Source organism: Anopheles maculipalpis, chromosome 3RL (genome assembly GCF_943734695.1).
Source record: "Anopheles maculipalpis chromosome 3RL, idAnoMacuDA_375_x, whole genome shotgun sequence".
NCBI classification, from domain to species: Eukaryota; Metazoa; Arthropoda; class Insecta; order Diptera; family Culicidae; genus Anopheles; species Anopheles maculipalpis.
The window spans coordinates 87,664,531-87,685,286 of NC_064872.1; the positions used below are offsets into that span (position 1 = coordinate 87,664,531).

Genomic DNA, 20,756 nt, shown 5'->3' on the forward strand with positions numbered 1-20,756 from the left:
CGTATCGAATCCATTCTTCCGCTTTTATCGTTTCAAATACAAATGACTCTTAACGCGCACAATCGACGCTACATTTACGTTATGATGAAGCACACAGTTAGAGAAATTGTTCAACGTGTTGTCGGCTAGAGTAGTAGTGGTTACTTACGATCACCCGGTTAAACCACGGCCATCATCACTCATCATCCACCACAGCTCAATGGGTTTTGTCGTACGTGTTTTTGTGCCCGTATCCCGACACGTAGCCGGACTGGTCGACGAGATCTTTCCGGCCCGCTATACCTTTACCCTTGCCAGTTTCGTCGAACCGTTGCTTGTGCGATCCGGTGTATTTGGAAGTGTCCGTTAGGCGGGCCACCGTATCCGCTGCTTTTCCCGGCTGTAGAGGGGAATAGAAAAGGTGGAAATGTTAGAGTAAATCTGTACCTTGTCGATCTACCGATCCCTTTTCCACACTACCGTTGCATTATGGACACCCGGTGCTCCACAGTTGGCCATTTTGTTCTTGATTTCGTCCAGCTCGACTTTTTTCGTTTTGGCTAAATCTTCCAGAAATTTGTTATAATCGTCAAGCGTTAGTTTCATCGATTTTAGCTTCTTGAAGTGTATGCCCGTATCGGTGGTTGTTATCTTCTTGTCAATAACCTGAAAATGTACGGCTTTTTTTGTTACACTCTCTTGAACACGAACATTTCCCCGGCACAACCTGCTTATACTCACCTTCGCCTGTTTCATCCACTTGTCGCTTTGCGAAAGTGTTAGATGCTTTCCATCCGATTTAGTATCACCAAACTTGGAAAATGCACGAAACTGTTCCTTGAAGGCCGCGGTAGATATGGCGGGCTTTGCTGCTGCGCCGTTCGTTTGTTTTTCCTCGGTGGCGTTTGTCGGTTCGGCTGCTGCTTCTGCTGCCGCCGGTTCTTTTGGGGTTTCTTTTGCATCCAAAGCAATTTCGGCAACCTCGACGGTCATCTTGTCTACCACGTCCGTACCATTTGGTTGCGATTCGTCCGCCATATTGTGGGAGCTTCGCGGGAAGCGATGGGAAATATGGAGGGAAAAGTCATTTATTAAAGATGCTATTTTCCTGCTTCCAACGTATGGTCTAATATGTTTCGGTATTCCCATTCGCTACCAACCGATGGTGAACTGCGACATGCGTGTACATCTTATCTCACACTTTGTGTTTGTTTATGTTTGCCAAAAAAAAGGAGACAATGAATGGCCACGCACACGGTGAACTTGAAGATGAATCGCTTTGCCGTGTGTTACCGTTCAAATAGCTCAGCAGGTACTGGTTCTCGTCAGCGGCCGGCATATCGCAATATGTGTGTACCAGGCTGGAAAGGTTAATTAGCACCCACGATGACATGATTGCAAATAACTCACATTTCTACCTTTTCCTAGAAGGAGGAAAATATTTAAACCTGGCCTTATGTCTTCAGTATTGTGCGACGAATTAGACTCTCTAGGCGTCGATGAGTTGATCATGTCATGACAATAGCACCAAACAATCTAGCACGTTAAGTATTTCCCATCATGGCGCTCGTCCATGATCAGCTAAAAGGTCTTGTACAGCTCGCCAGCTCAAACCGCCCCCACCCCGGGTGATCCAAAACATATACATCCTGGTGGCCTAATTTATAAAGCATACATTCGCTACCATACTTAAGTTAGCTTATTAGAGCTGCGATCGCTTTAATCAAACACAACAAATGGCCGCGAAACTGTGCATAGACCACACATATCAAGTGACGCGTGTTAGTACCATAATTGAGAGGATACAAGTACTGCTGGGCGCCCCTGTGCGACCCTTGCCAAGCTGTTCGTCCAAAACTATATTCATGAGCCCAGGCAGCAAGCAACAAGTGTAAACAAGTTGGCGGTTCCCTGCAGTGGATGGTGTTGATCGATCGATGTGAGTGTATGTCACACCGTGACGGAAATTGGTTGTCATACACGGTGTTCTACCCAGCCAGGTAGGCCAATTAGCACCAAGTTTAAGTACACACTCGGCTGCCATTCTGCATTAACTCATGCGGTACGGTGTCAAAGGAGGACGCGTTCTTTAGGAGAGCAGCCTTTTTCTGGTAGTAAATTTCCTCGATTTTAACGGCTGATCGCGTCCATTATGATGTTTGATGTTTGAATAAAACAGTTTAGCGGACATTAAAAAGTAGGGAGCACTTGCCATGCTGTTTCTGATACCTTTGGCTTGATATACTCGTTGCTGGGAGGACAGAGCAACAGATGGTCCCGATGGGGTTTTCACCAGTGCCGTTATGGTAACAACTGTCGTCCCTTATAACAATTTTCATTACATTTCCTTTGGTATTTTTACAAATTTCATAAATCTTTTAAACACAGTTTCCCAAGCTCAATTTTGCACCAGTATAAATAAAAGATTTTTTAGGTGAAATAGCAGTATACAGGAAGACATGGTGTTTGCTAGGGTAGCATCACCACAAGATGCAAAAAGTAAATATGTATACACCCGTTGTCTGCTGCTTCCCAGCCGAGCAACAGCGCATTTCCCATTGTTGTGGAGGATGATGCTTCCATCCTATGAGAGGCTAGTTCGGTGCTTTACTCATTCATCGAGCGCCGCATACTTTACATTACATCATCAGGGGTAGTAGTAATGGCCTGTAGCATATGGCCACTCTCTTCCCTCTTCCCTCTAGTGCTAGCGATGTGATATGCGACCTCCAAACCGCATCACCAAGCCCGCGCCTGTTCCGTCCTCCTGGAACTCGAGAAGCACGTTTTACGTGGTCACCAAAACAAACAATATAAATTTAGATATTACTTCACACACTGGGTCTCCACATCAACCCGGGCAGAGCAAAAATCATGATGGTCATGATGTTAAATTATGCGAGATAAACTACACGGTTTGGACGTTGTACATTCGTTCACCCGCTCCGGACATCATCGTTGGGGGACGTAAATTTAATGGGACACAATTTGAAGATTGATGCATCTTTGGTGGAATTTAAAATAGCGTTACCTCACAGGTGTGCAATTAGTTAATTGTATGCAGTTATGATTGACTTTTCCAAAAGAATAACCGTTCTATCAAATTTTCAAATCTCAAATCAAATCTCTTGCCAATCTGTTTTTCGGGTATTTTTTTCTTCCTGGCCTTGAGTTGCTGGTGGTATATTCAATGTCAGCAGAAGTGATGTCATGCTTTTTTTTTAGGAAGACGGTTGATATCGGAAAACCGTGTCCATAAAGGTGTCTTGGTAGTGGTACGTGTCATTTAGCAAGACAAGGCGCAGGGTGTGTGTAATAAAGGTGGCAATTTTTTTATTACAAAAAATAGATAAACGATTCCGACTCGGCATCGTATGTTCTGCTCTAGACAAAGCGGTTCAACTAGAGGTTAATAAAGCAACGATAAGTTCGCATCAGTTGATGATGATGATGATTGGAAGATAACAATTTTTTGTAGGTCAAGTGACAGAGCCATATACTCGTGATATGGTTGGTGGCCAAAGAAGAATCTTAGACGATACTGATCATATCATATATTCAACAGATTGCTATTTAATGAAACCTTCTGAGATGAAATATATTCTTAAGATATTTTTGGATCGATTGAAAGCTTCAAAAATGCAGCAAAATGCGTGTGTTCCAGTAAGTTGAAATAAGAAACCTAAAACCACAAACTATGAGTCATCCCGGATCATGGCTCTACTAGAGTTCTATCAGTCATATAAAGGAAAAAAAGGGTTCTTCAACAAAATGGATCATCAAGGAGTCGAGGTGTGTCTGTATGCGTTGTACATAACCAACACTACACCAGGCCTAACTCGCTATGCGCTTTCCATTCTTTGGTAGCATTTTGTCGCTTTTTTCGCACTGACCTTTCGCGTATATTGCGGAAGCAAACACTCTTCCACCCCGGGACCGTGATTGGCGCGCACTTTCCCTTTCAATGCGCATATCCTTTGGCTGCGGCTAAACGTAAACAAAGGCTCGTCGTCAGTCCGGAATGACTCAGGAAGGAGTGGATGCGGCCAAGCTAACGTATATAGTATGACATATAAAGATTGGTCAGCACTACCCCTGCTGTCCTGCACAAGTGGAAGAGTGAGCTAGATTATGTACGACGCGGTAACCGACGACTCAGCCGTCATAAAAAGAAATCAAATCCTTTTGCAAAGAACATGCAAGGGGACCTTAAAGCGCTGAGGGTTTGGCGTTCGCGTTTCTGTTTCCTATTATTCGCTTGATGTTAGATTAATTCATTCATTTAAATGAGCACTGGACGGTGCGTTACGCTGCTGCACGCTTGGGTCCGCATTTGAGTTGCGTTTCCGGTTTGCGTGTGGACACTAGCTATCGTTTCTACTTTTCTCCCAGCCTGCAAAGGAATCTCTATCTCCCAAAAGCAGAACAGGGACGATATGCGGACCACCACGTGTCGAGGGTTTTGGAGGGTTGGTTTTATGTCTTTCCTTCCTACCCTAGATTCTGTATGTAGGGAAACGGAAATCACGCTCGAAACCGCGCACAGTGGAAGTACGACATTGCGCATGAACAATTATTGATCTGCGAGGACGGGCAGGACCACCGAGATCCGAAGGGAGATTCGCACCCCAATCTCACGTCATCAGCACGAGCAGAATCCCGCTCTCCGGCGGCGTACGTATCGGATGCGAGATGGATCTGCCTGTTGTTTGGTAGTTTTCGCTTTTTTGGAACTGTTCCAAACAAATTTCACTCGCAAATGGGTTTCACTGTTTTTACATTTTCTTGTGACTTGTATTCTTCCCTTTTGCATACACTTAATGACGTCGCTTTTTCTTCAGCGCAGCGTTATTTTACCACATTCGTACAGCAATTTTTTCGCCTTTACAAAGCATCATAGTACACATTGGAGAGTGACTTTTTTTTCTCTTTTTCATTTACCTTCAAACTACGACGCACAACTAGGAAATTGAAAATTTTTCCAAAGATTCTGAAACTTGATCACTTCACCTATTTGTAAACAATTCTTCGACGTATATTCAAAGTTTAAGAACGATGTCGTTTTTCTTTTCGAATTATTTGTGCAACACGAGAAGACGACCACGCTCTAACCGCAGGAACGCGCGCTCGAGACTAAAAATGCCTCGGCCTGTTGTGTACTATACGTGAGTCGACGGGCGGCTGTACTAACTTCTCGGGGGTTGCTAAAGAAAACGTGCACAGCCTGCCCTGCATTCGGGCGAATGGCGATGGGTGGCAAACCTGTTACAAGTGTGTCAAACCTGCTAAACTACTTGCTGAAGTAATGTGAAACACTTTTATTGATTTTATGTCCTATGGCCGGAACACTGACGAGGAACTGCCGTTGACGATAGAAGATTTATCCTAGAGCAAGAAAAATTTGTAGATAGTTACGCTACTCTTCCATTGCACCAATTGTTTTTGGAACGTTGATTGAGGTTTGACACCTCTGTAGTCAGTGTTTCTACTGCTCTTTTATTAAAGGAAATTAGTCCTTCTTAACTTAGTATTTCATCCTCACGGTCCGATATTGAAACTTTCCAATTAATTTGTTCCATTTTATTTTTACAGAATGTTTCCACGTAATGGCCGAAATGGAGTTTAATAATATGCTCATAAATACAAACAAAGTTTTAATCTACAATGGTTATCGGTCTTTGTATCATTTGCGCGCTACTTACTTTATTGGTGATTTACTACTTTTGGCCTAAGAGACATTAAATCATTTTCGAATTCGCTCGCGTTGAAATTCACCTCACAATTTCTACATAAATGATAAACTATTTGAAACTTCTAAAGTGAATTACAGCAGCTCCCGCGCTCGCAATAGAATTTATTTGATTCGTCCCGAACATTCGCAGAACCTAATTTGAATTAACTTTTCACTTGATCAACTAATCACACATTACACACGGCCCCACCACTTACGCCTTCACCTTACCCTCATCGTCGCCCTTCACACTCGTCTCCTTGTCCTGTGCTTTCTCTTTGTTCCAGCTGGCCAACCCGTCCGGTAGTGTCGTGTCCTCCTCGAACGAACCCGTACCCTCCACAAACTCCTCGTACGTCGACTTCTCCGGGAATGGACGTTTGCCAAGCAGTTCGATCATATCGTCCCGGCTAAGGATCTCGTTCTTTAGCAACCGTTCCGCCACCTTCTCCACATCGGCCCGATGCTTCGTCAGCAGCTCTTTCGTTCGCACGTACGCCCGATCGATCAGTGCCCGTACCTCTTCGTCGATAATCTGTGCGGTTTGCTCGGAGTACGGTTTCGTGAACATTGGATCGCCCGGTTGCGAACTGTCGAAGCTCACGTTGCCAACCTTTTTGTTCATGCCAAAGCGCGTGATTTGTGCGTACGCACTGTCGGTAATTTTCTTGAGATCGTCCTGCGCACCGGTCGTGATGCGCTCGAAGAAAATTTCCTCCGACACACGGCCACCGAGCGTCATGCACATACGATCGTACAGTTGTTCCGTCGTCAGCAGGTACTGATCTTTCGGCAGATACTGTGCATACCCAAGACCCTTACCGCGGGGGATAATTGAAACCTTCAGCAGTGGATCGGAATGCTCCAGGAACCAACCGCAAACCGCATGGCCAGCCTCATGGTACGCCACCGTACGCTTTTCCTCCGGCGACAGGACATTCGTTTTCTTCTCCATACCGGCAATAACACGTTCGATCGCTTGCTCAAAGTGTTTCATAATGATAGACTCGTTCAAATCACGGGCCGCAATCAGGGCCGCTTCGTTACACACGTTCGCAATATCAGCACCGGTAAAGCCTGGCGTAAGTGCAGCCATTTTGCGAGCCAAATCCAACTTGTCCAGGTCGGTCTTGAGCGGTCCCAAATGCACTTTGAAAATAGATGCACGTCCCTTAATATCGGGCGCTGGTACGTAAATCTGTCGATCGAACCGTCCCGGTCGCAACAGTGCCTTGTCGAGTATGTCCACCCGATTGGTGGCGGCCAGCACCACCACGTTTGTCGTTGTGTTAAACCCATCCATCTCCACCAGCAGCTGATTGAGCGTATTTTCCTGCTCCGAATGGCCACCGAAGCTTTTACCGCCACGCTTACGCCCAACAGCATCAATTTCATCGATAAACAGTATGCACGGTGCATTCTTTCTTGCCATTGCAAACATATCGCGCACACGGGACGGACCGACACCGACAAACATTTCCAAAAACTCCGAACCCGACACGGTGATGAATGGGACGTTCGCTTCCCCGGCGGTTGCCTTCGCGAGTAACGTTTTGCCCGTGCCCGGTGGACCGGTCAGCATTGCTCCTTTGGGGATTTTTGCACCCAGATCGATATACTGTTGCGGGTTTTTGAGGAAGTTCACAAACTCCATGATTTCGATCTTGGCTTCCTCGCAGCCGGCCACATCCCTAAAACGAGAGAAGTTAATTCGTTTCAGTGTCCGCAGAGTTTTTCATCCCTGTTTTGTCACCTACTTGAAACCGACGTTGATTTCATTAGCATTAATTAACTTGGCGGTCGATTGCATGACACCACCAAACAGACCTCCACCACGACGTCCACCCCGCCCGCCGCCCATCATCTCTGACGACCGACGCATCATGTACACGAGAAAGCCGATAATGAGCAGTGTCGGCAGCAGCCCGGTCAAACTCGAAGCTTCCAGCTCGCTGCGATAAATCACCGGGACAAAGTTAACCGGCTCGATGTTCATGTCCGTTTGCACATTCTCTAGATTGCGCTCGAACGAATCTACGCTGCCAATATTAAACCAGAGAACGCCCTACAAAGTAGAAAATGAGCATCATTCGCATCATGACACTTCCGAAAACGACGAGCAGATCCTTACCGATGAGTCTGTAGCATTGCCGGGTGTTAGCTTAACGCGGACCCATTTTTTGTTAACCACTTCCAGCTTGTCAACGATGCCACGGGCGAGGTAGCTAAACGGTTTGTGGAAAGAAAACAACAAAAAAAACACACATGCCATTAACACCACTTCTTGAACCTTAAACCCATGTCGGGACAGCTCGCTCGTACTTGTTCACAAATTCCTTCCACGCTATTTCTTTGTAGCCCATCTCGAAGAAAGCTATGGCCGATATTAGTGCCACACTAGCCAACGCACCAAAGATCAACATTTTCTCCTTATCGCCATCTTCGCCTCCACCGATCGGACGCCCGGAACCGCCTCCCCCACTGGAACCACCCTTCCCGCGTGCCGGTTGGGGCGAAAACATGCCTAAATTCCAATCATTCTTTCGAGACGATGCATCCGGCTGCGATGCCGTTGACTGAGAAGAACTGCTGCTGGACTGTTGGCTGGCCGCTGTGTCCTCTTTGCCACCGGGGGCGCTTTCGCCAACCTTACCCTTCTGCTGCTGACCGGCACTGGCAGCAGCACCGGGTGGTTTGTAGTACTTTTCGAACCCTTTCGGTGGCTTCTCACAGAACACCTGTATCCGGTGGATGAATTCGTTCCATGTTTTGTTGCTACGCGACTGTAGGTAGCTGAGGCTACGAATAATCTGTGAATTTGGATGAAATAGAAAGTGTCCTGAGGTGGTTAGTGTATGCGCAGCTCCCGATGTCTGTTGCGTGTTCGTTCACCTGTTCACAGTCCGGCCCGTTCACGGTACGGTGCGGTGGTCGGTTCAGCCCGATAAGTACGGATTCAAGCTTTTTGGCTGTCGTCAGAACACGATATGCCATTTTAACTGGGATAGTAAGTGGCGATGGTTGGAATTTTCTCTGTACACTATAGCGCACACATGCAAACTCACGCACTAGCTACAGCAGGCCTGGACAATAAATAACTTTAAATCATAATACACTTTATTACACAATCTTCGCAAATTCTGTAAGCGCACTGCGTGTTGATGAAATTCGGCGTACAAGTTTCGTGCGTGTGTGGTGGCACTGGTGAATGTGATGAAAATTGTAGTTGGTCCGTCTACACCAAGCGAGATTGTTGGCGAGACAGTAATTTGATAATCGGTTGCGGGGCTACTTACGGATCGTTCTACGGGACCAACGCGCAGATAATAGTGAATGACAGACTTTAAAATTTGTTTTCCAATTATTTCGCTTCAAAAAGCAACGTACAGGGAATTTGATTTGCTTTAAAAAGATTGAAACGAGATCATTCGTTTTGCGTCTCGCCTTGTGTAGAAGAGCTGCCATGTACAGCTGAAAGTGTGTGACAGCTGCATGTGTCACAACATGCTCTTGACAGCCGGTACAAGGTGTCTCCCAGTTAACGAAATTTACAGTTTTATTTTTGTTCCGATATTTACTTCGAAAAAAACTAATAATAAGCATAATTTTTATCAGATAATATGTTTAACGTTCAATTGCAAAATTATACGTGTAAACTCATCATTTCTCTGTTGCTAGTTCACAGTTTTGTCGAAATTTTAAACGGTTTTACAAATAAAAGAGCTTCCTGGCAACACTGCCACTCGGCGGTGTTATTTTTCAGTCATATGTTACGAAGCAGCGCACAAAGCGGAATAGTGAAAAGACTGTGCGAAATGAGGCAGGCACGGGCACGGAAATAGTGTCCTGTGTAGCAAAATAACGTTGTGTTTTTTTAGTTGTTGTTGGACATCTCTACTCCACACAACCGCACCTGCATCATTCGAAACGCAAGAACTTGCCGCCTCTCAAACTAGTTTCTAAACACTTCCGCGTTAGTACGTTTTTTTTCTCTCGGGGGAGGTTTTTGTGCGCGCTTCGTCAAATCGTACCTGTGTAAAGCCGGTTAGGGGAGGGGAGTGGCCTGTCGGGATCTCGGAACCGTGAAGCCGGAAGTTTTCACAACTTTTTATCGCACACAACGGTACCAGCAGAATGGTGATATCGGCCGAACATGAGCGTAATGGCATTGCGGACTTTTTCACGCAGGTTGATCCTGAGGTGCGCAAAGTTACGCTAGCGATTGGGAACATCATCTCGAAGAACTCCATCAAAGAGATCACGTTGGAAAGTATGTTGTTATAGGGCTGTATGGGCCTGGCTGTTTAGAGCTGCATATGATATCGCGCTTATCTATCGATCGTAGTAGCACGAGCATTGCGGGGGGTGATGGAGTTACCGGGGGTCTGAAATCTTCTTTGCTTCTGCTTGATTTATGGTGGTGGTTGGATTTGATAAACAATTGAAATGATTGGTGGTGGCCAGCCCACTAATTCCTTGGCGCTTATGCACGATAACGAAAGCACGAGTATAGCCGCGATACATATGTTAAAGCCACCTAATTGATGCCCTAATTTCACTCTTACTTTTTAATTTCTAGAGTCTTTAAATGTGATGATGGAACATTGCCGTGATGCTGGAACGTTACTGGCTAAAAATATCGTTAAAACAGAGTACCTCGTAAAATACCTTCAAAGTTACAACATTAACCTACCACAGGACAGCTCAAAGGCGATACTGATCGAACATTGCCTGCAGCTCTGGAGACGCAAGTACGGTGGCTCCGCGGACGCAACATCGTACGTGCCCACATCTCACGACATGCCGGGACCATCGTCCGCTTCGTACGCATTTCCATCGACATCCGCCGACTCGAGCTGTTCCAGCGGGACCACCCTACAAAACCACATCGATAACTATAATGCATTGGCAGCCTCGTCGAATGGGGCGTTCTTCAGTGAAAATACCAATGGACCCGGCGATCCGGAGTCGGATGCGGATCCACCCGGGCTCGAGCAATATCCGGTCAATCTGCTTGCGCTCGACTACACGGTGTGGTTCTTTCTCAAGTGGAACCGTAACTCGCTCGACGAAAGTGCCTTTTGGAACGATGCCAACTGCACCGTAATGCTGGAAATCAGTGAAACACAGCAAGGCACTGAACAGGTGTGCGGCCCACAGGATATCATCAATCTGATCCTAAGCCTTAAGTTCCAGTACAACTTTCAGCTGGTGCCGAATATTATGTTTGATGGGTGTCAGGGACGCATAATGGAGTCGGGCGTGCTGGCACTTTCGTGCGGCGTCGTGTACAACAGTCAGCCCGGTCCGGACAATCGGTTCGTGTGCTTGGGGGAGTTTGAAACGCTCATCGGTTTGCGGCGCGATCCGATGGAGAACAACAACTGGAAGATACGGATGCTGAAGCTGTACATACGGTACAAGAAGGTGGACAATCTGCCCGCGCTGGCAAACAGTAAAATGCTCAACAACTGTCTTATGATTCCATTAACGATGGACATCGTCTAGCCGTTCTGTTCCGAGCAAGTTTCACTTCTCATGCTCAATGACACCATGTGCCTTTTTAGTTAGTGTTCGAGACGGTGATTCGACCGGTTAAGTTGCAATACGTGCAGTACATGTGCGTTGCCTAGTAGTTGTTGGCTTAGAGTTGTAGATAAGGTTGTAAAATTAGAACATGTACTATTTTGGAATATGTTTCCAGCTCTTGTTTGCACGTGTAAACTGTTGTTATGTTGTGAGAAGTTGTAATAAATGGAAAAGTAACTTTTTCACGGATTTGTTAGGTTTTGAAAAAATAAATTTGGAGTTGTTTCACCAAACTCCGAACATGTAGGAGAATGGAATTTGAAAATCCAACACACAAAAAACGTAAACAAACGGGTACCATCAGACAAACAGTTTTTTTTAAATGTCAAACTTGAAGCAATCCAACGCTTAGGCCGTGTTTTAGAATTTGTGATGTAGAGTGTAGAAACATATCTCCAGATACAAATTTAATCAAGGGAAAGGTAAGGATAAAATTAAGAAAAAGGGCAAAAAAGATATCGAAAGACCTTCATCAGGTCGCTATCTGAATGAGAAGAACCGAAGGGACCACAGCTCTGTTGTTCTATTGTGAAGTGTAAACGAACCTCTATCATAATCCAATACAAATTGTCAAGCACGTTTGCTGCTTGGGTACAGTACAATCGATTCGGCTGTCAAAAAGGGCAGCGGGCCAAAAGTAAAAAAGCGTCTTGCAAATCGTAAACTTTTCATATTCAGGCTTGCGTTGCGAACTTCATTTAAAATAACTGCAGACAACAGACCCTAACGTAGCTAATAAACCATGTCGCTGGTGTGCAGCAGTAAGTACTGACTAAAAGCCGTGATTATTGTAGCCTTTCTGTGGCAAACATTTTCCGGTGTCAGGGTGAGTGTGAGGTTATGTTGAGTCGGGAATAAACATCTTTTGCTTTTGCAGTATCGAACGAAGTACCGGAACACCCATGCATATCGCCAAAGTCGGGCGCTATCTTTGAGCGTCGGCTGATTGAAAAATACATCGTAGAGAATGAGTGCGATCCAATAAACGGGCAGCCGCTAACGGTGGAGGAATTGATCGATGTGAAAAGTGGGTACAAAATAAGCCTCTAGGCGCCTTGCTTTCGACAGTCTTATTTCCTACTCTGTTTCGCTCCTTCCTTTTCAGCTCCACCGATTGTGCGTCCTAAGCCACCGAGTGCTACCAGTATCCCTGCCACGCTGAAAACAATGCAGGACGAGTGGGACGCACTGATGTTGCATTCATTCACACAGCGCCAGCAGCTGCAAACAGCCCGCCAGGAGCTGTCCCATGCACTCTACCAGCACGATGCGGCCTGCCGTGTTATTGCACGACTCAACAAAGAGGTGGCGGCTGCCCGTGAAGCGTTGGCGACACTGAAACCACAGACGGGTATATCCGCCATTCAGGCCGCACCGCAACCGTCGATCGCTTCGGAAGCGGGTGGTGTCGCTGCACAACCGATCGAGCAGGCGGGCATGAGTGCGGATGTGATTCAAAAGCTCCAAGACAAAGCTACCGTGCTGACGCAGGAGCGTAAGAAGAAGGGCCGTACTGTGCCGGAGGAATTGGTCAGTCAGGAAAAGTTGCGCGGCTTTCTTACGCTCGCGTCCCATCCCGGTTTGCATTCGGCCAGCGTGCCCGGCATTTTAGCACTAGACATCAATCATTCCGATCAGAGCAAAATCTTGACCGGTGGTAACGACAAGAATGCAACCGTGTTCAACAAAGACACCGAACAGATCGTGGCCGTACTGAAGGGTCACACCAAGAAGGTGACAAAGGTAATTTTCCACCCGGAGGAAGACACTGTCATTACGACATCGCCCGACGCCAGCATACGCGTGTGGCACGTGCCCACTTCCCAGACGCAGTTGCTACTACGATGCCACGATGGACCCGTGACCGGACTGTCGCTGCATCCGACCGGAGATTATGTGCTGTCCACCTCATCCGATAAACATTGGGCATTTTCCGACATACGCTCAGGGCGGTTGCTTACGAAGGTAGCCGATACGGCCGATTACGGCCTAACATCCGCACAGTTCCATCCGGATGGGCTTATCTTCGGCACCGGTACGGAAGATTCTCAAGTAAAGATCTGGGATTTGAAGGAGCAAAGCAATGTGGCCAATTTTGCCGGTCATACTGGTCCCATAACTGCCATTTCGTTCTCCGAGAATGGTTACTATCTTGCTACCGCGGCCGACGATGCGTGCGTGAAGCTGTGGGATTTGCGTAAGCTGAAAAACTTTAAAACCATCCAGCTGGACGATGGGTACGAGGTGAAGGATTTGTGCTTTGATCAGAGTGGAACATACCTTGCTATTGCCGGCACCGACATACGGTAAGGATGAGTACCGGAAGGGATGAAAAAGGATGACCATTACTCATTTTCTAAACCTTTCGTTTCAGTGTCTACCTTTGCAAACAGTGGCAAGAGCTGAAGGTATTCAACGATCATACGGCATTGGCGACGGGTGTCCGATTTGGCAAGCATGCACAGTACATCGCTTCCACGAGCATGGATAGAACGCTGAAACTGTATGGTATTGAGTGAACAAAATAAGGAAAAGTGTGTCCATTCATCGTAACATAAGAATAACAGTACATAATGTGCAGTATGCGCGTAATCTTCACTTTTCGATCAATAAACGTTTGACGATAGTAAAATTTAAAAAAAAACGAACTATTTACTCGAATGGTTTCGTAACGCTTGGTAACTGCTTGTAACGTATAGATAGTTGACGTTTGTTGACAGACTCCCTAGCAGGAATAGGAGAAAGAAGAGCATTTTGACAGGCTGTAATGTGACAGTAGAGAAATGTACGAAAAGCTGATGCAATATTGCTGAAGTGGGTTGGCTCGTTCGCCACCAAAAGAATAAATTAAACGTGCAAAAAGATTGTTGAAGCTAGGCTAAAAAGTACCACAAGTGTAAGAGCAAATCATGGCGGAAGACGATGCGGTAAGTTGATGGCCGGATGTGATAGTAAAACGTGCACAAAAGGGCGAGTGAAAGTTTTGAGTCCTATCGCCGTTTGCTTTGGGGTAGAGAAAAGAGCCACATCGCTGGCAGTAGCAGCAGCAGCACTGTGCATGCCCGGCAATGATGTTAGGTTATGAGTACCGTGCTGTTCCTCGCGGTGTAACTGAAACTTCCCCCAGAATGATGACCGAATGAAGCTTCTCATGCCCGTTGTATGCCTCTTTTCGTCCCACGCAGATCTTTGACCCTTCCTTGATGAAGAAAAAGAAAAAGAAGAAGACCCCGTTCGATCTGGATGCGATGGCGGGAGGGGCGGAAGAACCGACCGCGGAAGCAGAATCCGCTGCACCGAGCGAATCGAAACCGGTCGCCGACGGGGAGGATGATTTGGATCTAGAGAATTTCAACAAGAAAAAGAAGAAGAAAAAGAAGCCATTCAATCTGGACGAGTTGGAAGGAGCGCTGCCCTCCGGCACTGGTGATGGCGATGCGGATGCGAAGGAAAGCAAGGAAGAGGGTGAGGTGGGCGGTGACGATGGGCTAGACGAGGACTTTAAGCTGGACTTTAGCATGAAAAAGAAAAAGAAGAAGAAGAAGGACCTGACGGAGCTAATGGAGCAGCAGGAGCAGGTGGATGGACAGGAGCCACAGGACGACGAGAAGGAAAATGGTAAGCTTTTTTTTTTTGGGTGGTCGGATAAAAATTATAGAAAGTCGAGCATAATCTGCACGAAGTGTAGGAACGTAAATCTGATGATATTTTGCCATTGCGTTGATTTTACATGCCTTACCGAGAGCGACGGGATCGTTACCGAAACTGGTATTAATGAATTAATCATTTTATATTTCATTATGGTTTTCACCATTTAAGTTTCCTGTTATTTGTGTAATTTCAAAGTTGTGAGAGATAAACTTATTCGTTGTTTTTTCTGTTTTCCCACCAGTGGATGAAAACGTTACTTCCTGGGCTGGTTCGGATCGTGACTACACGTACGACGAGCTGCTGAACCGTGTGTTCGAGATCATCCTGGACAAGAATCCGGAAATGGCAGGCGGTCGAAAGCCGAAGTTTGTGATGCGTCCACCGCAAGTGTTGCGTGTCGGTACGAAGAAGACCTCGTTCGCTAACTTTACCGAAATCTGCAAAACGCTCCATCGGCTACAGAAGCACGTGCTTGACTTTCTACTGGCTGAGTTGGGTACGAGCGGTTCAGTCGACGGTAACAATCAACTCATAATTAAGGGCCGCTTCCAGCCGAAACAGATCGAAAACGTGCTGCGAAGATACATCAAGGAGTATGTCACCTGCCACACCTGCCGCTCGCCCGACACCATCCTCCAAAAAGACACCCGCCTGTTCTTCCTGCAGTGTGAGTCGTGCGGGTCCCGGTGTTCCGTGGCTAGTATTAAGTCTGGTTTCCAGGCCGTCACCAGTAAACGTGCCGCCATGCGTGCTAAGACAGCCTAGAATGGGCGTGCTGAGAAGGCAGAACAGTTGTCACGGTCTAATGACACGAGGGTAAGGTGGATCAACGCATCTTTTCCGGTTCTGTTTCGCCTTATACTGTCCCTTTCGTCCATCGTTCGTTCGTTCGGATGCCCTTACCCAATCAACTCTATTTGATATAAAATTCTATGTTGTTTTGCTTTGCTGCGGTGTGGTATGTGCGGTGGTTTACTTTTCGCGTCGTGCAAGGCAGCTAGAGCTGAGCGATGAAATATTCCATACGAACGAGCCAACCAAGCCTCTTGTATTTCTCAAGGAAAACAATAAATGATAACTAGCATTTGCAACAGAATAAAAGTACCAACTACTGCGTCTCTATAAGCACATACTTCTCAGTTTATCTGCTATCTTCTGAGGGCATTCGTTTAGCGCACCTTCATTCGTCAGTGGTTCGTACATGGCAAGGAGATAACATTTCCAAAACAGCTCACACGTATCGCCGAACTCGTCGTCAGGCAGTATGGATTCAGCATACATGGCTATATTTCCTTCACGTCCCAAAAACGGACGTCCGATAGCAAAGCATTGCGTACGTAGCTTAAAACGTGTGAGCTGTGTCTGGCACCGTGCTTTGGCTATCGACACCAGTAGCTTGAGTTGCTTTCTAAGCTCTACAGAATCTGGAATTGAATCTTCATTCAATGGGGGACGTTTCCTTTGTAGTGCATCTTCGCAAAGGAGCAGCTTATTTAGATTATCTAAAATAAAAATTGTTGAAAAAAAAAACACTAAGAAAACGCAACGGCATATATGGTAGAGTTTCCTTTACATACCTAACATTTTCTTGTTGGAGGATGGTCGAAAGAATACATCAATCTTTGCTGTACCATCGTCAATCTGATAGATCGTAACATTTTCTCTAAAAGTTTCTGCCGTTAACCTTCCGTACACCATTGCGTTGCGGAAGTTGACCCTAAACAGTTCGCATAGGAACGAATCCTGGTATACATGCACCTGGGACAGAAAGTCGATCGAAACGCTTAGCGTTTTGATAACCGATTTTAATTTGGTCTTTGTTTCGTTTCGTTTTGCATCAATATCTTGCCGACGCTCGCCGATCGTGGTTAGAAAGCTTTTGAACTCATTCATAAAATGATCCTCGGTCAGATCGATCACTTCTACCTGTTCGTGAAGGATTTTGTTTCGGGGGACCACTTTAAATGTTGGTAAGAGATCTTCGACATCGTTGTCAGTAGGTAAATTTGGTTCGATTTTTACATTTGGAAGATCGCTCATTTTTGTACCACTGTATAATTTTTAACTTGCTGTTGACAACAAACCCAATCAAACCAAAAACGTTACGTCCAAGTTGTGCACATACATAAAAGTAAGGTGGCTCTCTTTTTGGCTTTTAATTGTTCTAATTTTCCGGAAGATTTTTGGCTCTAAAAATGTTTATTCCTGCACAAAATAAGATGTTTGATAACCATTACACCATTAACCATTAAGCAACCATTACAAGTTATTCTATCAGTCGATTTGTCGCAGAAGAAAGCCTTTTTTATGCCGATGCAAGCAAAACATAACCTACCTTTGCTCGATACACCTTGACAGTAACGTGACAGCTGCTGCTGCCAACCTAGCGGGGTGAACTCGTGATGTGATGCCGTTTTACAGGTATAGAGGAAGCAAAAATTACAGAAGAGTTATCGTACCCAGACGCCATCTTTAAGCTGGATAGAAAAGCGTATTTTACGGTGCCGTTAGGCGAAGCGAACAGTTGAAAATATAGCGAAACGTTAGAAAAGTGTGTGGCCTAGCCATTGAACATAGTGTTGCGGTAAGTCGAATGACGAATAAAGTACAAAATAACACATTTTCACACGTCGTCATGTAAGATGCGACCTTGGGGGGGAGTTTAGGAAGTGCGTCTTATGTGTGTGCGAGCCGTGTGTGTGAGCGAATCAAAAAAGTTCAAGTATTTCGACGTAGTGCAATAATGTAGACAAAAAAAAAGCCTTGTTAATAAGGAACGTGTGCGATGGGCTGTGTAGAAAAGAAAGCATGTTGTGTGGATATGTAAACCGAATAAAGAATAATTTCTTATTCATAAGGAAGGAAATCATTCGAGAAGGAAGGAGTGGGGGAGATGAGGTGGTATTGGCGCTACACATCCGTAGCTCTTCTAGAGGCTTCTTCTTGCTGCAGTGAGGCGCTACACCTAGCTATCCTGGTCGATCTAGTTATAATCTGATTTGTAAAAAAAGGTTTACATACCATCGACCGTCTGAAAAGTAGAGTAATCATTAGGAATTTGCGGTTCGTAAGTAAGTATTGTAGGCAAGAGCGTACGCGCCCCGTTGAACGTTTGAGACTATCGTAGATGTTGCTTTTCATAAAATAATCATAATTCAATATGTTAATGGCAGTAAGATTACCGAGATGACCAGTAACGTTTTCAAAAGCAAATCGAGCAAAAACTACTTTGCTACAACTTCCTTGCAAGAACGACGCGTCCATTCATGGTGGGCGTTGACGCGTGCGTAGCATCGCTTTAGCTAAACCCCCCCACCGGAAAGTGTTCAAATCCCGATCCAACTCAAACATTTTAAATTAGTTTTCATTTTTTTTAAAATTTGGTTTAACAACCATTAACTTACAGGATCTACATTGTCTGGCTATTTATGATTTTTAATCCTATATTGAGCTGAAAAAACTCGACTGTCTTACGATCCAGTCCAGATATAAGTCCAGAGCTCTTTCGTATTTAGGTGTGTGTATAATGGATTTTATTATTTAAACGAATTTTTTTCAAGTATAAGATAAACAAAGAAACATTTTATCTACAAGTACACCGATATCCTTTGTATCTTATCATTTCTTTTTTCGGTTAATTTTGTGATTCTTTCTCACTGTTGTTATGTTTGATGGATTCCTTTTCATAGTCATGTTCTTTATATCACATGTTTACAATCAATACTAAGCAAAAGGAATTGTGTTTATTGAGGTAAGAAATGAATGATACAAAGCGAAAAGAAATTCTTTTTCCTACTGTTAAAAAAAAAAAGAAATCACCTGACCGTAGTCCGAAATGTGTGAGGAAATGATTGAAATCGCTTGGTGTGTGGCCTGGGAATATTCGTTCCGAGGTGAATAAGACATATAACGAAGGGTCGAAGAATGTTTTAGAGGGTAGATTTATTTAACTGATTTATTTGTTAATAAGAATGCCTTCTTTCCGCATAAGAGAATAGTTGCCCAACGGTGCATATCACGGTTATATACTCCTAACATCTTGAAATTGTTAAGATCAGTAGAGCTTGATTCCAAATTCATAACACTTGGAAAGCTCGTCCACTAGTGGTGGCGCGCAGTTTGCTCGAAAGCTACCTTAAAAATAAATACTTTTCTTCGATCGTTCTTTTAAAAACGTTTGGTGTATATCTAGGTTGGTTCCTTGCCGTCGAAAGATAGGACGATGTAATGCGAGCTTAATTAGTTCTGTCTCTTGGCCGAGAATCGCTTGAATCCACGCAGTTTTGGGGCAATGTAGCGAAGCGGTTTCTTCGTGGTTGTCGCCATCATCATGACGGGCGCCTTGATCGTGGTACTTGCTACGATCGGTTCAGTCGTAGTTTCCGGATAGTCCGGAGCCATCGTAGTCGTTTCGGCGTAATTTCCAACTCCGAAATCCATCGGCGATTTGGCAGTGGTCGTTTCGGACGCGGACATCATCGGATCCTCGGTGGTGCGTCGTCCAAGATCCATTTCAGTTTTCAGCGATTCAAAGTCCAGTTTTCCAATGTTGAAGGTTTCCTCCAGCTGACCGGCAAGCGACTTGATCATTGTAACGTTCCGGGTGGCCACGGCATTATGCAGCTCGGCAAACAGCAGCTCCGAGGGTGTATTGTACGTGTTGCTGCCATTGGGTGCCTCTTCGACCTTGGGGGACATCGATTCTTCCCGGTAAACGTAAGGACTGCCACGTAGATACTCCTGAACAGCCTTGGGTGCCTTTGAAGCGGTTCGGAACTCGAACGTACCCGTCTTGTGGTTGAACACGTACTCCGACTGTTCGAGATCTTTTAGCTTGATCTGCTCCTCTTCGCCCGAGGAAGTGGTTGAGTACGTGGGTGCTTTCGTCGGAGGATCCACCTTCGTCCGCAGCTTGCTCACGATCGGTTGACGATCTTTCGGGTCCGTCGTCAGGATGCTGGTGTACTCTTTGGCCACGCTGACGATTCCATTTTTCTTTTTCATCCTCCTTGCATCGGAGGGAAATGTCACAGGGCCCGTATTTTCGCCCGGTATTACCTTTGCCTTCTCTGTGAGCGTTTTTACCGCCGACTTGGCCAGCTCGAGCAGATCTATCGGGTGTTGCGGTTCTTCCTGGAGTTGTTCTTGAATTTCAGCGGGTTTGTAGATCGTCTTGGGTGGCGTTGCCACGATTTCCTGCTGACTGTGATGGCGATGCTGCTGTTGGCGTTGGCGGCTGCCTTTCGGGCGGTGGGTATTGCTGACTTTGTGAAAGTCCTGCTCCAGTTTTAGCCGATGGGCCACCTGATTCTCCGCCTTCGGTGGCCAATATTCTACGTGTGTTCGCTTTTTCTGCGCCGTCCCGGTGGAAGATGTTTTCTCTCCAGAATCGTAATAGTGTTCCGATCGATCGCTGAACATAGTGCTGGTTGGTTTCGGTACGGCAATGTTCTTGATCACCGTTACCGTCTTGTAGCGTCCACTTTCCGGTGATCCCATGTCGGTGGAGGCATAGCTGTACGAAACATCGCCAAGCATTACACCGCGTTTGAATATCGAGAAGCTGTGCGGATGTTCGATCTCTAACGCTTGACCCCGGTGGATGGTCATGAGAATGGTGATGCAAGCGAAATATAGCAGCATCTAAAGAATAGATAGGATAATAAGAAGTTTAAGAATTTATTAGTTGAAAAATTGCTCGACGTGTTAGGAATAGATAATTATCCGATAGATTCCTCGGCCGGTACTGATCATTGTGTAACACTTCTTCCCCAATCATCCATAAACCCCCATCATCCCCACCTGC

At 45.6% G+C, this 20,756-nt stretch overlaps 8 protein-coding genes across 9 annotated transcripts in view; 3 read left to right on the forward strand and 5 right to left on the reverse strand.

Annotated features, from left to right (window-relative positions):
- The window catches only part of LOC126563235 (ubiquitin-conjugating enzyme E2 variant 2), a 55,990-nt gene extending 35,881 nt beyond the window's left edge, over window positions 1-20,109 (reverse strand). Inside the window, exon 1 of the mRNA XM_050219864.1 lies at window positions 20,106-20,109. The gene's annotated coding sequence lies outside the window, so the exon portion shown is untranslated. The remainder of the gene's footprint in view (window positions 1-20,105) is intronic.
- On the reverse strand, window positions 167-4,960 carry LOC126562930 (tubulin polymerization-promoting protein homolog). Of its 2 annotated transcripts, none has more exons than XM_050219531.1 (4): window positions 4,921-4,960; window positions 721-1,027; window positions 460-645; window positions 167-379 (listed from the first exon to the last, which is right to left on the reverse strand). In XM_050219531.1, exons 2-4 carry the CDS (start codon window positions 1,015-1,017, stop codon window positions 197-199), a joined length of 666 nt encoding a protein of 221 aa, XP_050075488.1. In that variant the 5' UTR covers window positions 1,018-1,027; window positions 4,921-4,960; the 3' UTR covers window positions 167-196. The 2 variants fall into 2 exon arrangements, with proteins under 2 accessions (XP_050075488.1, XP_050075487.1); XM_050219530.1 differs by lacking the exon at window positions 4,921-4,960 and adding an exon at window positions 1,140-1,174.
- Window positions 5,921-8,713, reverse strand: LOC126561646 (AFG3-like protein 2). The gene is made up of 5 exons (XM_050217923.1): window positions 8,603-8,713; window positions 8,033-8,520; window positions 7,842-7,935; window positions 7,468-7,775; window positions 5,921-7,401 (listed from the first exon to the last, which is right to left on the reverse strand). Exons 1-5 carry the CDS (start codon window positions 8,702-8,704, stop codon window positions 5,925-5,927), a joined length of 2,469 nt encoding a protein of 822 aa, XP_050073880.1. The 5' UTR covers window positions 8,705-8,713; the 3' UTR covers window positions 5,921-5,924.
- Window positions 9,844-11,288, forward strand: LOC126562520 (uncharacterized). The gene is made up of 2 exons (XM_050219060.1): window positions 9,844-9,980; window positions 10,290-11,288. The coding sequence occupies exons 1-2, from the start codon at window positions 9,845-9,847 to the stop codon at window positions 11,216-11,218; spliced, it is 1,065 nt and encodes a 354-aa protein (XP_050075017.1). The 5' UTR covers window position 9,844; the 3' UTR covers window positions 11,219-11,288.
- Window positions 12,042-13,838, forward strand: LOC126561143 (pre-mRNA-processing factor 19). The gene is made up of 4 exons (XM_050217088.1): window positions 12,042-12,060; window positions 12,162-12,326; window positions 12,405-13,605; window positions 13,674-13,838. The coding sequence occupies exons 1-4, from the start codon at window positions 12,042-12,044 to the stop codon at window positions 13,816-13,818; spliced, it is 1,530 nt and encodes a 509-aa protein (XP_050073045.1). The 3' UTR covers window positions 13,819-13,838.
- On the forward strand, window positions 14,066-15,716 carry LOC126562606 (eukaryotic translation initiation factor 2 subunit 2). Its single transcript, XM_050219154.1, has 3 exons — window positions 14,066-14,226; window positions 14,485-14,917; window positions 15,192-15,716. Exons 1-3 carry the CDS (start codon window positions 14,209-14,211, stop codon window positions 15,713-15,715), a joined length of 975 nt encoding a protein of 324 aa, XP_050075111.1. The 5' UTR covers window positions 14,066-14,208; the 3' UTR covers window position 15,716.
- Window positions 16,070-16,990, reverse strand: LOC126561144 (uncharacterized). Its single transcript, XM_050217089.1, has 2 exons — window positions 16,528-16,990; window positions 16,070-16,452 (listed from the first exon to the last, which is right to left on the reverse strand). The coding sequence occupies exons 1-2, from the start codon at window positions 16,988-16,990 to the stop codon at window positions 16,070-16,072; spliced, it is 846 nt and encodes a 281-aa protein (XP_050073046.1).
- On the reverse strand, window positions 19,190-20,593 carry LOC126561145 (uncharacterized). The gene has a single exon (XM_050217090.1). It carries the CDS (start codon window positions 20,591-20,593, stop codon window positions 19,190-19,192), a length of 1,404 nt encoding a protein of 467 aa, XP_050073047.1.
- Window positions 20,594-20,756: the final 163 nt, after the last annotated feature.

What these genes read in the sequence shown, in the direction of transcription:
- LOC126562930 (XM_050219530.1), bottom strand. Translation starts at nt 1,168, where the DNA reads ATGTACACGCATGTCGCAGTTCACCATCG. An exon ending in CATGTCGCAGTTCACCATCG is followed by an intron (nt 1,028 to 1,139) that starts GTTGGTAGCGAA and finishes CTTCCCGCGAAG; the next exon opens with CTCCCACAATATGGCGGACG. An exon ending in CGGGTGTCCATAATGCAACG is followed by an intron (nt 380 to 459) that starts GTAGTGTGGAAA and finishes TCCCCTCTACAG; the next exon opens with CCGGGAAAAGCAGCGGATAC.
- LOC126561646 (XM_050217923.1), bottom strand. Translation starts at nt 8,704, where the DNA reads ATGGCATATCGTGTTCTGACGACAGCCAAAAAGCTTGAATCCGTACTT. An exon ending in ACGGGCCGGACTGTGAACAG is followed by an intron (nt 8,521 to 8,602) that starts GTGAACGAACAC and finishes CCAAATTCACAG; the next exon opens with ATTATTCGTAGCCTCAGCTA. An exon ending in TGGAAGGAATTTGTGAACAA is followed by an intron (nt 7,936 to 8,032) that starts GTACGAGCGAGC and finishes CAAACCGTTTAG; the next exon opens with CTACCTCGCCCGTGGCATCG.
- LOC126562520 (XM_050219060.1), top strand. Translation starts at nt 9,845, where the DNA reads ATGGTGATATCGGCCGAACATGAGCGTAATGGCATTGCGGACTTTTTC. An exon ending in CAAAGAGATCACGTTGGAAA is followed by an intron (nt 9,981 to 10,289) that starts GTATGTTGTTAT and finishes TTTAATTTCTAG; the next exon opens with AGTCTTTAAATGTGATGATG.
- LOC126561143 (XM_050217088.1), top strand. An exon ending in GGAATTGATCGATGTGAAAA is followed by an intron (nt 12,327 to 12,404) that starts GTGGGTACAAAA and finishes CTTCCTTTTCAG; the next exon opens with CTCCACCGATTGTGCGTCCT. An exon ending in ATTGCCGGCACCGACATACG is followed by an intron (nt 13,606 to 13,673) that starts GTAAGGATGAGT and finishes CTTTCGTTTCAG; the next exon opens with TGTCTACCTTTGCAAACAGT.
- LOC126562606 (XM_050219154.1), top strand. An exon ending in GGACGACGAGAAGGAAAATG is followed by an intron (nt 14,918 to 15,191) that starts GTAAGCTTTTTT and finishes TTTTCCCACCAG; the next exon opens with TGGATGAAAACGTTACTTCC.
- LOC126561144 (XM_050217089.1), bottom strand. Translation starts at nt 16,990, where the DNA reads ATGAGCGATCTTCCAAATGTAAAAATCGAACCAAATTTACCTACTGAC. An exon ending in CTCCAACAAGAAAATGTTAG is followed by an intron (nt 16,453 to 16,527) that starts GTATGTAAAGGA and finishes TTTTTATTTTAG; the next exon opens with ATAATCTAAATAAGCTGCTC.
- LOC126561145 (XM_050217090.1), bottom strand. Translation starts at nt 20,593, where the DNA reads ATGCTGCTATATTTCGCTTGCATCACCATTCTCATGACCATCCACCGG.